This window comes from Amyelois transitella, chromosome Z (genome assembly GCF_032362555.1).
Source record: "Amyelois transitella isolate CPQ chromosome Z, ilAmyTran1.1, whole genome shotgun sequence".
Taxonomy (NCBI): domain Eukaryota; kingdom Metazoa; phylum Arthropoda; class Insecta; order Lepidoptera; family Pyralidae; genus Amyelois; species Amyelois transitella.
The window spans coordinates 10,727,188-10,744,059 of NC_083535.1; the positions used below are offsets into that span (position 1 = coordinate 10,727,188).

The 16,872-nt window shown below is 35.0% G+C and overlaps 1 protein-coding gene across 4 annotated transcripts in view; it reads left to right on the top strand.

Moving 5' to 3' along the window:
- Positions 1–2,659: 2,659 nt before the first annotated feature.
- Positions 2,660–16,872, top strand: part of LOC106133985 (protein nervous wreck) — a 55,105-nt gene continuing 40,892 nt past the window's right edge. For 2 of the 4 annotated variants that reach the window (XM_060953521.1, XM_060953523.1), the window contains exons 1-2: positions 2,666–3,089; positions 13,320–13,463. In XM_060953521.1, the coding sequence (XP_060809504.1) occupies positions 3,015–3,089; positions 13,320–13,463 (219 nt within the window). In that variant the 5' untranslated portion in view covers positions 2,666–3,014. Of the gene's footprint in view, positions 3,090–13,319; positions 13,464–16,872 lie in introns of all 4 variants that reach the window. The other 2 variants (XM_060953524.1, XM_060953522.1) reach the window with 2 other exon arrangements.

The window sequence follows — 16,872 nt, forward strand, 5'->3', positions numbered from 1 at the left end:
TAATTGCTGTTCTTCTCATGCAGATTTTAAAAGTTAATTAAGGAAAAGGCTTGTAAACTCGTGCTAGCATACATAGGTACATACATAAAATCACGCCTCTTTTCCGGAGGGGTAGGCAGATACTACCTCTTTCCACTTGCCACGATCTCTGCATACTTCCTTCGTTTCATCCACATTCATAAATCTCTTCTTGCAAGCTCGGCGGTTTCGGGTACTTTTGACCTTACTTACTTCTCGTGCTAGCAATTGGTCACTATATAAATAGTATCTCAAAACCATTATTGGATCATCGATAATTTGAAATCCTAACGATAAACGTGTCCTTCGAGTCTTATATGGCTGTTGGCTCAGTCTACCAGTAGGTGGGTATATAAGGGATAGGTAGAAATGCGATATGTATGTTTATATAAGACATGCTCGTGATCAGAGCAGAGAGGGGCATTATTCAATAAATTGAAATGATCATTTTCTTAGGGTGTGTACCACATGCGTTCTACTTGTGAATTCATTCATCGGTATAGTTTACTGCTTATTTCCTTGGACAATCAACGACATTTACTAATGTTTTTATGTTATATATATTGTTTCTGTTTCCTCCTGTGTGTTTGTACTGAGAGAAACCTGGAGTGCGCCTTTTACCATGACCGTGGATTGGATTTTGGGTGATTTTGCTTTTTACACTAAGCGACATCCATCCGACCTGCCCGACCTTTTGTAGGAGAACTTAACTCGAATTAGATCATGAACTTCATCCAGTTGTCTGAATATACAGATTTCCTTACTGTTTTGCTTGACCGTAAGAGCATCGGTTAACATTCAAATGAGGGTCTCCGATGTACTTTATCGAAGACTAGATGGAGTCGAGGAGGAGAGGATAGAGGCCGAGGGAGTGTGTGAACCTATTTTTTGACGTATTGCCTACATAGGTACATAAAATTCGCTACTTCCTCGGAGGGGTAGGCGCAGACTACATCTCTTGTACTCGTCATAATCCGTGCATTATGTAAAATACTGAATCAATTAACGATGTAACCATTGACGAAACTGCTATGCATTCAAATGATTTAATAATGCATAATAACCGCATGTGAAACCTTAATTCAATGTGATTGAATTATTCGAAACCACTGCACTTGACGCCTTGCTATAATATGATAGCCGATTGGAATTTATACCGTTACACACATAATAAAATTGATGATGAATGAAAACGGATGAATTTAAATGTGTATGAAGCGAAAGAAGTATGCTGGGATCGTGGCAAATGGAAAGACAAAGTCTTAGCCTACATCTCCGGGACAGAGGCGTGATTTTATCATAAATTTAGTCTGTCTATCCTACTAGTTAGGTTGAGTAGTCCCATAGCAGGACATTTTTTTCCAGTAGACCTTTGGAGCAAGTGACACTATCAAATTCGTCGCGATCTATGTTCCACTATGAGATTATATTTCCGATAAAATTTTGCTGGTCTGTTAGCATAGAAAAAACATAGTGTGTGCCAGCTGATTCTCTTCCCGCGCAGATTGTAACAGTCAATCAAGGGAACATAATATTTTGTTTACCAAAAGAAACATACTATTAGGTACTTACTGTGTAGAAAAATCTTTTTGGTATTTTTATTCTGTATGATTAAGGTAGTAATTCATAAATTTATTAAAATAAAAAAGTATGAAAAACATTACATTGACTTTAGCAGGCCGATGCTCAAACTCCTCAATTTAGTAAATTTAAATATGTAATAGAAAACCAGTACAATACTACTAATATGGCATTATTGTATAAATCCTTCAGTGTGCAGGTGCACGACAAAAGGTGTAACATCGTCTAAAGAGAGACGCCACAAAGGGAGGCCATATCTGGTCTAAAGCCCCACATTTCTCTACAAAGACCGTCTATTCAAAGACATAAAATTAAAAATCTATTGAGGGCGATGCTCAAGCAAAAATGAAATATAACTCAATGAGTTTATAAAAAAATTGGTCTGTTTTGTATGTTTAATGCCACTCTGAAAGTCACAAACCAAAGTATGAAGTCAGGTGCTTTGGTCGTTAGTTTTCCGCAAACTGAGCTATTTAATATATTGACCTGAAAACGGCAGGCATTTTTAATCCAATAAGTAGCGACATCGAGTAGATTTACTCATAATACGTACTATTTGGGGGTTTACTACGAAAACTGGTTACGATGTCGCACACTTCTCAAGTCTGGTCGTGCTAGACCAGACTTGAGATTGTACGTTAATGTTTCCTTGTTGGTTTGTGTATTTCTATAATACAAGTTTGAGTGAACAACATTTTTGTAGAAGTTTTTAACGCGGTTACTCTCCAGACGACGATTTGGTTTGGTTTCGATGATATTTCAATACCTACAGTTTTTTAAGTGCATCGGGCATCATCAGTGAAGTGGCTTACAAGTTATTTATTGTGTGTTTAAAAAACAAATCCGCTTAATAAAATTTCTTACTATGTGCCATTAACAATTATCGTTAGCTCTATGTTGACATAAGCGAACGGCTTGTCAAACCTTTAAATTAGTATGACATTAAATACGTTCCTCATATGTTTTAAGTGATTCTATACACTGAATTATTTTGTTTGATAGGAATTGCTATAATTATACACTTTAACTGTAACTATATTTTTAAAGATAATCTTCCTTCAAAAATCTTTCAATTAAATTCGTTAAACACGTGTACGTATTTGAACACTTTATCGTGATTCGGGTCGTGTCGTGAACGCACATAGTAGCTACCCAGAGCGCTATAGTATTTCTATTGTTATTGTATTTATCTAGTAGGCACTTGTATGTCAGAGAGTTGTTAGTTTTCAACGGACTTATCTACGATAAACCCGATTGCGCGTCTTGCTAACGTTTAACTAAATTATATATTTTTACAGATAGATAAGGGAGCTGAAAAGATTACAATTAATCGATTCGTGTGAAACACATGTTGTTATAAAATGATAATTGAAAACAAATGTGTGTGATTGTGTAAAAATGTTAAATTTTTTGATATGGAAGCGGGTTCTAATTATTTTGAACGAAAGTACGGGCCGGCTTCGAGGAGGAGGTCACGGCCTAAAGTATTGGTAAGTTTTTAATGAATTACTAATATAATAATGTGAAAGTTTGCATCTAGAGCAGTATTTTATGTTGCTACGCTTCTTTTCTTCCTGGCTTGCTCTCAGTTCCAGTTGCATCCTCACCACACTGGAGAAGAGCCCGGGGTAAGCCCTTGACCATGGATCCTGACTTGGGTAAGCCAGGTTTTTACACGAACTCCCGTCTGACTTCCGTACCCTTTTCAGGCGTACCCAACCCGAATTGGAACATATGGTCACACATCCAATTGCCTGAATGTGCAGGTTTCTGTTCAGGTGTGAATGATTTTTATCGCAATTTATTTATTAATATTTATTTGTATGTAAGTATTGTTTGCATCATACATACATAATATGAAGATAGTTTAAGTAAATATTATTATAAATTATTGGCTTCAAAAAAGCCTGTGTGCGTGAGCACCACCCAATACCACTTATTTTCAGTTCAGTGTTTTGGTGAACTAGTGGTTAACAATGCCATTAATACATACATACTTGTATAGCATACAGATCAGAAAAACAGGCATTAAAATACACGCATTTATAGTTAAACTTCTGATCGCCTGAAATGATAAAACCGCTTATTTTCCAAATTTTAGGAAATCTTCCTTTAGACCACGTATCGAAACTACATACCAAGTTCCAGATCTCTACACGTAGCGGTTTTGAAAGTCAATCAGTCGGTGTCCTCATTTATAAAAATATTAAATTAATATTAGTGGGAAATACCACGCCATGGGCATTCCAAACATCAACAATATGATAATTATAATGATGGAGCCAATCATTATGAATCTGTATATATGTGATATATATCCATAATGCCAAGTTTCAGAGTTTTATGAATCCGCATGTTTAATGCGAAATTGCAACGAAATCTGTTCAGTGTTTGTATTTCATAAATTTACCTTTGGAGTGCAATATGACAATATTTGCTGATTTAAATGTTTACTAATGTTTGTTCGTAAACCGAAATTGCTACTCAAACAATATCGGAATAATCCAAATCTAATTTTACAAATGAATTTGAGTTAATTTGTCGGCGCTTCAACTTTATAGGCTTGACCAAAATTCATGAAATTTTACTAAACTAGGAGTAATAGAAAGCGTTACCTTTCATCCTTGATAAAAGTATTGTTCCTGTGTGATATGCTTCAAACGACGAGCGGAGCCGCGGTGCCACGATAGTTGAAACAGAACAGTGGGCTAGTGACCACAGCATTCATATCTACAACTTTGGTGAGCAAGAACTGACGCATTTTTTGTACCTACCCACGAAAGGAGGTACTTTTTTAGTTCTAAGAATTTTAGAGAGTAATTATTCTTACTCTTTTCCGTGAATGTTGTAAATTCCAGAAATTTTATTGTACTATCGCTTTCAAGGTTTCGCTGATGGTTTCTCCCGAGGGAGTATGCACTCGAGTAAACACCGGTCAGATGAGACATTAAAGCTCTAAATCTCTATTTACATAAAACAAAATAGAAACAATGAAAATGTAAAGATATTTTCTATTTCTGTAAAACTATTTTATTTTATTTTCATTCAACATTGTAAAAGCATCATATTTTCCACTTATAAACAATTCAGGTATTATAAGATCATTGTAACATGATTCGAAATGTCTGAGATATAATATATAAAGGTACGTTACATACGCGTTAATACTAGTAGCAGTGTATTATTTATTTATAAAAAGTATAATACAACGCGAAAGTATAAAATCAGAGATAGCATCATATTTCGTGAACATCTTTATTTTTTTCAGATGAAATGTTCAGCTGTTAAAATGTCAGATTCCTAGAATAGTTGCTCTCATTTCCAGCCCACGGTATTAAGCGTGGTTGCTACAGGGTGAATAAATGTTCAATGTAATTAGAAGTTATTTCGCCCACAGATTCTAGCAGTTAAAGCGAAAACGAAATGAATAAAATATTTTTTAACTGAATAAATTTACTCGAAAAGCTATTTTTATGAAATGTTTTAATTTTTATTAAAGAGAGCGTCTGTGGGCGAACGGTTAAGGGGCCAGAATGTAGAAGAGTAATGCACGAGGAGAGACAGATTCAAATTCTACCGTAGCTATGTACCAATGACCCTGTAAATTCAAAATTCAAAAATTCAAAAAAGGAAATATGTCATTAAATTTTCAACCGATAACACTGTAATTTGGTATCGTCATCCTAATGACGGTAGTCCCGGTTGCGTCTTTATCTGTTAAAAGAAACCATGAATTCGTCTGTGGTCACTAACCTGTATTGTAAGTAAGCCAGGTTTTAAGCTGACATTATTTGACATGTATGTTTAGTGATGGAGATAGAAAGCGGTCATAGGAACTCCAAAATATCACACTCCCATCATATTTTGCGTTATTTATTTATCCTTATCAGAACATTTGTACATTTTGTCTTTTGTACTTTTTTTTTGCAATAAACGTTTAAATAAATAAATAATCATTTGTTTAGATAAACGGCAACTATACGGAAATTCTCCAAAAGATATTACGAATTTATTTTTTGCATAGAACGGTTGCGTATTGTCGCTCCGTAGTAACGATGTAAATTAATTGGGTGAGCGCGATACCGCTTCGCATTAACATGTTAGCACGGAGATGAGTAACAGCAGGAGTTATTTCAACTTAATTGCTTCGTTTAATACACGTTTAATATTATTATTTTTAGTTTTTATCGTCGAGATAGTACCAACATAGCCGACATTCAGTAATTATAATAATATTTTATTTATTTTTTCTTAATTCGTTTAAAATATTTTCGAGACATATCTTTATCGTGTATCTATTCTGGAGAGTTAAGATAAAAATAAGATTTATTTTACATAAAATATTTATCTAAATAAAACTGAAATACTAAAATTTTGTATGGAAGCATTCACCGCACATACCTTAGTTAGCATACAAATTTGCAGTCGCGTTCACCGTCACAAAAATCTAATAAAAATTGTTGAAAAGAAGCCCTTTGCTGACATTAGTCTATGGCGGTATTGTGGCGCATGCGCGCGACGCTGGGCTTGGTCGGTAGTGGGTAGTGCGACAGCGGCTCACAACGCGGCTGAGGCGGACGCCCGCGGCATCGATCTCGTGGCCCGCGTCGCCCGCTCAGCGCCTCAACATGCAACCTCCACCGAGAAAGGTAACACCAAACAACACTATTATTAAAATATTAATAAATCAAACGATAAAAGCGTTTTATTAATTAATATTTTTAACAAAAATTTACTTATAAGTTTCAATGATTTAACTATAATGTTTTCCTTTAGTCGCTCGCATGTCTAATTATGTAACTTAATGTTTATTATTTGCTTTAAAGTTCGTGGTATATATCAGACTTTTGAGTTTTAATCAATGCTTGCTTTTACGTGATTGTTGTATTGGTGATTTCTTGCCCCATTAACGTACTTCAGCGAGGGGAGCTTTCCTTCAAATTAGGTTATGAATGAGAGAGGGTTTGACACAGTTAAATCAATATCATTCGGATTCCCTGATTGTATATTGATGTTATTTGCTAATTAAGTTGTAAATAAAGTAGCGTGTGTTTGCATTGCGTTTCGTAGCACCGTCGTAGAGCGAAATGTTTAAAAGCTACGTCTCGTAGCTTCTCGTAGCGATCTCGTAGACCCAGTTACGCGTCTTTTTCTATACGTTATTTATAGGGATCTGATGTATGGTTCTTATATTTGATTGAAAATGATTTTTATCATAATAAAGACAGAGCCTTATTTGTAAAGCATGTGTTATTCAATGACAATTGATATCAAAATTATTCCTTAGAGCAATTTTTTAATTTAAACCTAATACCATGATTCAAGCTAAAGTTGGTAATTAGTATCAAGCTTATTTAATATTATTTTCCATATACATATATAAATAAACTTTATTTAAAAATTAAAATTTATTCAGGTACATTAACTTAAATCGAAAATAATTATTAAATACAAACTTAGTCTAAAAAACAAACACCAGTTACACTTCATTTAAAAACCATAATTAAAAGCTTTTTAATAAAATTAATACTTTAAAAATACGTCAGTTAAAACATTCGCGTTGCATTTTACTATTCACAAATAAACAAAAGTATGTTTGTGCGCGTTTAATACCTGTAGCCTTTATAAATAGTATAAAGGTACGTTTATAATGAATAATTTAAAAGTTTAATTAATAATTTTTCCCTGGCATGGCTTTAATAATTGTGTTCTCTATATCGAATTGACTGGGAATCGAACCTACTGAGATGCAACCACTGCGTACAAGTTCAGTGGTTTTTTTTTTGTAAACATGTTAATAACATGTTCCATTCATATGTTGTTATAACATTAAAATTATCAAGCAGTCTTCACATATATTTATTACTTTGTCTATATATTTTTAAAAAGCATACATTTAAACAATCTTGATACTTCTTTTGTTGGAAAATAATACATTAAATAATTAATTAATAGTATTGAGAAAACAAAACAGACTGAAATAACAGTTGTAATGAATTACATTTGCTATTCACTCATTTTAGAAATGTATATTTTGTTAAAAAGTCATATATTTTAATCAAAAAATACATTACCATTAATTAGGTACAGGTCGTACAAAATATACTATGCTACTTGATTACAAAGAGATAAGTAACATAAAAACTCAGTTATGAATCAGATTAAATGATAAAATATGGCAGATCGAAGTAAAACTATTAAGTGCCAACTTTGAGCGAAAATCTCTTGTTTTCAACGATCGAGTAAATGTAAAAAGTTTAACAAAAGGCTGTAAAAACCGGGCTCCAACTTTTTAGTTCAAAGTTTAATTACAGCTCCGATGTTCCTAAGCTGATACCAAATTTCTTACACTCAACTCTCAAGACAACTATGAGTTCCACCAGCGATATTTATTTATTTACTACGCCCGCAGCTCCGCCTGCGTTCAAGAAGTCCAAATACTTTCCGTTCCCTTAGTATTTCCGTAAAAAGAGAGATCTAATTACTTTCTGTTAATTGGGGAATTTCCATGAAAGGAGAAGTCTTATTACTTTTCGTCCCCGCGAGAATTTAGGGAAATTCCCTCGTAGTATTCCCATGTTTAAATTTTCTTCCTATAAACTAATTACATAAAGAACCTGCATGGCAATATAATAAGGCTTAGCAGTTTTATCAGTGCGTGTTTCCTCTTAAATAACAATATGTAGATTAATTTGTTTTTTTTTTGCTATTTACTTTAATCCAAACAAGTTCAAAGCATAAATATAAATTTTGCACACAAAGTATGAGTACATATCAAAAACTTTTTAAAAATTCAAAACTTTTTATCTGATATGGCGAGAAAGTGCCTCCGGCTACCATCTGTCAAAAATACACGCGTATGTTATTGAAGGGTACCTTTACACCTATGGCCGGTTAAAATGAAAAGGATTCTCTTTTTTCGCTTTTTGCCTATTCGAATAGAAAACGAATAACCAACCAGTCACCTGTCAGTTCATGGGGTTTCGTCCGAACTTTTAAACATCAGCTGTTCAAATCCGTCGATTATCGTCCGCCGTTCGTATTTCGAAAAATTAAAGTTGTAATAAAATCTGCACAGTTGACGGAGCACGACGAAATTACATTATCATCATTCGATTATTTGCCAGGTTCACACGAGCGGCCCAATATTAGATTTCTGCGTTACAGCCACGCCACACTGTACCGAACTATATTCCCGGTATTTCAGACCACGGACCTTTAAAGTTGCAATTCACTTAGAAGCGCCTTTTCCTGAGTGCTTCACTGATCAGCTTATGCTGTCACTAGATTTTTCCTTTCACATAAATTGGCTGGTAAAATTTTATTTATACTTTAAAATTCATGTTACAATATTGAAACAGAATAATTTTCACTTTATAAATGAACGTTCACGTTATAAATTCATGTTTATAAATAAATAAACACACTATCATAATTTATGAAATCAAAAACATATTTGAATTTAATATAACTTCAAGCTTAACGACTAGCTGTTAATAGTCAACGTGGATGGGGAAATAAACAAATATTAATTGAAATCATCAAAAAATCGTCGACTGTTTAGTTAGTTTCTGAACACTGGTATTACTAAATGATGTGCAATACATACTATATTTTTGGTGCCTTTATTTTTAGCAAAGCGGCCAGCATCGTTTTAACTATATGTACTCATTTTTGGTATCAAGACTAAAATAAAATGATCGTCAATTTATTTAATGTTTATTAAAGGATTTTCTAATCGCAATACGTTCAGTTTTACGTATCATAAATTTTGCGCTACCCTTTATAACGTTGAAATCAAATCAACAGTTTCACGTCCAAGTACTCTCTTCTCAATTGTAGTCCTATACGTAGTTATCACACGTCGAGTGGTATAACTAAAATGCCGTTATCTGCCAAATCCTTGTTTTAAGTAAAACGTCAAAAATGCGGTTAAAAATTTGAACTGGTGCCATTCATCAATGAGAACGCCAATTTATGACTTAAAGGTACCAAAAAGTCGTATATACAGATCGAAAGGGATTTTTTTTTCTTATTTTACTGGTAATAAGGTGAAAATCCTGATGTCAGATAACGGCATTTTAGTTATACCACGGCAGAGTATAAGGGTGTTGTACGTATGATATGAGCTTAGCATATTGCTAACTGGGCTGGACGTGCGTCTTGATAACGTCAACATTGCCCTAACCATCTGTGACACATCCATTTGCATATTAAGGGTTTAACGATCCCCGTTCATTCAACCTTAGATTATTAAAAGCTTAGTTAAAGAAAATGAAAAGAGATAAAATGGTTTTTTGAATAATCATATTATTTGAATCTGTTGTGAAGTCGACTGATTCAGGGGGTAATGATATTGTATGTATATCGTGTGGTTCCCGGCACCATTCGAAAAAGAATAGGATCACTTTATCTCTTTCCTATGGATGTCGTAAAAGGCGATTAAGGAGACTTAAGGAGGCTTATAAACTTGGGATTCTTCTTTTAGGCGATAGGCTAGCAACCTGTCACTATTTGAATCTCAATTCTATTATTAAGCCAAACAGCTGAACGTGGCCTGATAGGTTGCTAGCCCATCGCCTAAAACGAGAATCCTAAGTTTATAAGTCGCTCCCTTAGTCGCCTCTTACGACGTCCATGGGAAATGAGATGGAGTGGTCCTATTCTTTTTTATGTTGGTGCAGGGGACCACACGGCATATACACCTCGTTTAATTATCGCAACTCATCTATACCTCCACGTTTCATAGTTCAATGATAAACATTTTCTCCATCTCTATTGTTTACGCAAAAATTTCATCAATCACACAAATTAGCTGGCCTAAGAAATATAATTTCGTGCGTTATTATATTACGACAATGGCCGGGTTTAGCTGATAAACGCGTGCTTAACACGACGCCCCCGCGCCCTCCGTCGGGACTGGACGCGTCAGTGATGCCTCAAGCTCTGCCATTAAGTACTTAATTCTCACATTAATAAACCTTTGTCTTATTTATTGCACAATGTACATACAATATAACGTATACTATAACATTCTTGATCCCCTTGGCGTAAATCCTCACCTCTCTAGAGAGGAGTTTTAGGTTGGAGTTTGAGTTTCAGGAGTAGGAGTTTCAGGTTGCGCCTTTACATGTGTATATTAACAGACAATGGCAATGCGTAACTGATATTTTGCCATAGGACCCAATGAATAGGACTACTTACAACCAATTTCGTAAAACTATTAACTAGTCGAACAATCGTGATTCCGTGACCATGATCTTTGTTGGTCCATACTCCTATCTATGGTGGACATTCCAGGGCGGGATAGAGCCACTTCAGTAGCCCATTTGTAGGAACAGTGCATAAGTTCCTTACATTTACAGCCCTGGACGATCTTGTGAAGGGGAGGATTGGGGTAATTTCTGTATCCTTCGCGACAAAATGCGGCTGCGTCATTTGGTATGTCAGTGGTGAGGCCGAAGGGAAGATACATACATAAATATAGTAACGTCTATATCTCTTACGGGGTAGACGGAGCCAATAGTCCCGAAAAGACTGAATGGCCACGTTGAGCTGCTCGGCTTAATGATGTAATTGAGATCCAAATAGTGACAGGTTGGATGGCACGAATGGAAGATGAGTGTCATTATTACGAAGCACTGTTCTCCCCATCTTCTGCAACGGTGTTATGGTGAGTTTCAGATTTGCTTCGGTAGTCTTCCAAGATTAATAGGGCTATTGGGAGGCTAAAGCGGGATTCTCTCAAAGCGTAATGATCGTTTGAAACTGTTGAAATCTGTGCCCGTGTCAAGCACAACTTGCCCAAAGGCATTTTGAAAAGTATAGGAAGCGTAGGTACTTTGATTTCTCTGATTTAGAGGGCCCCGCGAGCGTGCTGCGATGGGGTTCTTCAGGATAGCGCCTGGGACTGATGCGACTGATAAAGGAGAGATCTCCCGACATAAATGTCTTTGATATTGGCACCGTGTAATTTGTGTTGGTTTCAGTGGGTGAGAGGGCAGATTGGAGTTTTTTATTGTGAAAACTAACCGAGCACGATAAACTGTTATTTCTCGTTAGAATAAAGCCTTGAAGAAAACGTATCTTACCTATGTCTAAAAAAGCGGGATTCGGAGATAGAAACAGCCATAGATATAAAACTATTACCGTGGAAACATCAGTCTAAAAAGCGAATTAAATCCATCGATCTTGATAATGCCACTTCGTTCGCGGCTACACACACTGTTCCCGGAAACATCTGAGCGTAGGTGTTCCTCGAATAGAAATCAGATAGTGTCCGGATTCAGGGAATTGTGCCAGCATTGTGCGATATGCCTCGCGCAGACAGCGTTCAATCTCCTCTGATTTGTAGTTAATGGTAATCATTTAGCGCGATATTAACGCTCCATTGTTTTCGTTAATAAACATTCTGTAAGTTTCTATATTGTTCTAATATTAAAAAAGAACGAAGCTTGGTAAAGCTGTTTATCTTTCCTTGCAAATTGTTAAAGTCAACCAAATAGAAAGTCTCAAGTCTTGAGCTTTTTGTTTTAGTTGATGTGATAGTAACCCGCTTATCAAGTTTACCGTGGCCTCTGAGAATTTTTGAGACTTATTTTATGTTACTTTTTTTCGTTATTGTATTGTTAAATGTAATTGTTTAATCTACTTGTGTACTTACAGTAGAGGAGACAAAAGCGAACATTCCTACAATACAAATGTGTTATTGTGTTTTCGATTTCCACTCCGCGTAATGACCACGACTCTCAATGATGAGTGGGGTTTTAGACAAGAAAAGAACACATACACGCGATATAGACAGTGTCAACAGTCACAAGGCTAAAAGGTTAAACTTAATGATGGAAATTAATTTCAGAGACAGGTTACTTGTCCCATTGCCTAGACGACTGATACTAAATTTAAAAGGCTTCCCGTCTCCGTTCAGTTTCCTTGGCTATTTTAAAAAAAGTGTTAGAACACAATGTTTCTATAAAAAGGAATACCTGGTCAATGAAAAATAAAATCATAATATATGGAATCACTTGTTCATAAACAAGAGAAAAAAATCTAAATTAATATATATCGGGAAAATAAATTGAAGCGGTCTCGACGCCGGCGGTACCTTGACGCGGGCGCCCTTACTCGCTATATTTCTGTTGAGAGCGAACACATACGTAGTACATATTAGAAAATAATTTCACAGTAGCTGTTCTTGTCACATATTTGCGTTTATTCAGCATTATTCTTCATCGTATCAAACTATAAATAATACGCAAGCCCACTTTTTCTTTATACACACACCCGACCGTTACCTTTTCAAGGACTTCCATCTGGCCCAGGATATTTTATGGCCAAGAAAGGCTTTTCTCGGATTTTGACGAAATCTGTCATTCCATAATTCTACCGAATGTAAAAATCTCTAATTAAAAATAAAACAAATTTGGATGCTCAATAAGCCCTATATGATAAACCTATAACTTATAAATTTTATCAGTACTTGATGAAAAAAAAAAACATTTCTTAAAATTAAGGTAGGTATAAGAGGACGGTGGACTAAAGCCAAAACTAGGAAAGCCCCGTATTTCAGAGTTCGAAGACATTCGCCTGCGATTTTAACAAAATATACTTTAACAATGGGAATTTAGGTGATATTTTTAGTTCAATTATGTTAAATATTTAAGTACTGTTATTAGTGTTAATTATTATGTTTATGTTTTCATTAATTTCTTTTGTTCCAGAGTAACTATACGAAATTCCTGAAGAATCTTCACACGGAGCAGATTGCGAAGCTCCACGCCAAGAACCAGCATGAGTGCGACTTGTTGGAAGATCTCCGCACTTACACCATCAAGCGGTCAGCTATCGAGAAGTCATACTCCGAGGTACGTATGCGATTACAATAGCCCAACAATCGGGTCTACTGGAAATCTATCCTTATAACCAAAATCAAAACCGTCTTTGCAATTAGCTGGCAATGTGCAGGACTGTCCACGTTCGAGATCACCTCTCTGAGAACAGTGCGCTATTCCGTGAATGTTCTATGAACGAGTTTTATTTTTCTAAAACAAACGCTAGTTTGTTGATTACAATTATGATAAAGAAATAAGGAACTGGTTAGTTATTTCAAACCCACGTAATAAGTAGACTTATTTTAACTAATCATCTGTCAATCTCGGTGTCATTCAGTTGTAAGGACGGACTTGATCACATTCTCCACCTGAAAGTCTAAATTAGCAATATAACGGGTATCTAAACAATGTGATAACCTATTTCGATGTAAATTGTAATTAACACTGATTGCAATTAACACGGGCACACCTTTCTATTGACAATGTTTCAGCGTCACGTACTGGAAAATAAACTAAGTGTCCAAATTTTGTTACGAAATTCATTTAATATTTGGAGTTTAGGTTCTAATATTAAATTTCACGCTTCATATACTTCAAGAGATGAGAAGTACTTACCTTATCCCTGTTAATAGAAGTATTCTCGTCGGATTTGCGATAAACCACAATTTACGTGAGCGAAGCCGATCTTGGTTTATAAACTCGTATTGATGTCTTAATTGCATCCGACGCTCATTTTAGATCGAGGAATTCAATTCGATTGCATTTCGATTCTATCGAGATGAGATATTCTAGTCTTTGTGCATTGCATTGCGATTGGTTACCGTAGAAGTCTGGATATTATTTAGATTGCTGGATTTGTGGTAAGTGAGAATACTGAGGGTGAAATGCGAAATGTTTCGATAGAGATTTATGAAATACTTGGTACCTGGCCCGGCTTCGCACGTTTTCTCCTTAAAGTATGTTATAGTTTGTATTGTATACATTGTTTTTAAGCTATTTCAGTTACTGTATTAAAATAATTGTAAACATTTAGGTAGTTTATATAACGAGATAACAAAATGAAAAAAAAATAAAATTAAAAAAGGATAAAAGTGTTAGCAGCTTAGAACCGGTTTCATGTTTAATTAACTGAACTAAGAGGAAAAATAAAGAAAGTAATTAACTAGAAACATCTGTTATACTCACAGCAAACTAAAAGCTATAGCGCTTTCTCACGGCGCTATTTTCTCATTATGCTAATGATCGACTTTATTCATTAAACTCTTAATGTTAGTCCTGGTCATAGGCCTCGGAGCCCTGAGGTGCTGACAAGGAGATGAGGATTTTATCATGATATATACTTAGAGGTTTTACAAATTGTAAAAATGTTATCAATATACCAATATTAAATCTATTAAAGAAAAACATGACCCAAAACTAATTAACAAAAAAATGTAATGTTCATGTGTTAAGGAATATATTGACTACAAACTAACACAGTAAAAAAAAATATTACACTAAATTTGGCCATCTGTATCTGGCTGCATCGTTATCGAGGGCTAAAATACGTGAAGATTCTATTTAATTTCTAACAAAATTGATATTTACTAGTACATTCAGTTATATCAATAAGCAGATATGTATATGAATATACTTCACTATCATTACAAACTAAATTTACAAGTTGTCAATGGCATGCTCCTGCATAGCATCAATTAATATAAGCGATCGCAGTGCTAAACTGTTACTGAAAGAAAAAACAGTATGTCACTGTAAAGTAAAGCACATCACTTTATTCTAGACTTCTGAAGTAACATTAGGTATTAGAAGAAGGAATTAGAGAGTTAAGCCCGGCTTCAAATATTTGCCCCGGAGAAAGCCCGGGATGGCGGTGAACGGAGCGCCGCTCGTAATATTAAAATTGTGGCTGCAACCGTCGCCCCGACTTACTTATAGCGAAATGAAATACCTAGTCACTTGGAAATAAATAACTTCGTATGACTGTGCTCATTTACCGTGTGATGTAGCTTTGGCGTAGGATATATTTGGTGGTTATCAATATTTGAAATATTTGTGTCTATCGGGACACCGTGGATTAGAATATTTGTAAGTTTTCGGGGGGAATCACGAACACTGAGAAGCACTTGATTTACTCTCGTGTAAAGTGAGGTTATCTTAACAATAGCAGTCTTGAGTATTAGTCAATTAAGACATAATCAGAATAGCAGACATGCCTTTTTACGCCCTTTTCAAGACAAGATAAAAAGTCAGAATCAATGACAAAAATACATTTTTTCGTGATGTACATATGTAATTTTCTTTTCTTTCGGTTTTTTATCATTATGGTCAGTTTGGTTTGAAATAAAACTATGAACAATGCCGTGCTAACATCAATATTACTTCGCTCCTTTACGTCGAGATTGAATGATATATAATTGGACATTGCCGCGCAGATGGTGTGATAATACTACAGAGCATTTTCCTTTGGAATAAGGTGTCTTTCAGTTATCTTTTTGTTATTTTTCCTGTAACTATTACCTATAGTTAATGTCATAAGCATCATATTTATTTAAGTATGATCTGAAGTTAGTGAATTTAACTGCTTACCTGTTATTTTTTTCTATTTTATAGTTCGTAAGCGTTACTTTTATTTATAGTTTATGGTATAATCGTCAGGTAAATTAGTATGATCTAAGTAAGTGAGTTTAACTGCCTACCTACATTTTAATTATTTATTTTTTTTACTATTTTGTAGTTCTTAAGTACTTATGTAAAGAAATATCCATCGAAGTTTTCCCTCCATAACATCAGTAATTCTAGCTGCACGTGAGCCCTCAATGATTCATGGGTAAACACGGCGGCATCAGGTGATCAAAAATTGAAGAGCCGAGTCATTGCACCGCGCGGCTACTGAAGAGTGACTTCTATTTACAGACTACACGGAGGTGGATCTAGCTAGACCCTGCGATTGTCGGTCCAGTACATATGTTAAAGTCTAATACAACATAAGGATATAATGAATAAATATAGCAAACTTTACTGCACTTCAAAAAGTCCAATCGACTTCTTTTCGATATATATTGTGATTACGATCACGTTTTGATCTAACTGGACCACTTAAGTGTACGGATGGTAGTACGATGACCAGTGACTCTATTTTAATTATGTAATTGGATAAATATAATTAGAAGTACTGTTCAAGATGGACCAGGCGAGTGTGTCAAATTGCGTGGCAATGTGGTGACCATTGGACATATTTTAGAAATGATATCATTATTGGATATGTTTTATGATCGCAGATTTAAATCAAATCCAATAGAGCCTTTTTCCAAATTATTTCATTCGATATCGGTTGTGATGGCCGTAAGCTAATAATTGTTTCATTGTTTTTAAATTAAACTTATTACCGTGAAGTTATATCAGTTTATCACCTTCATCTCTTTTTTGTTCTATTGTCTTTACA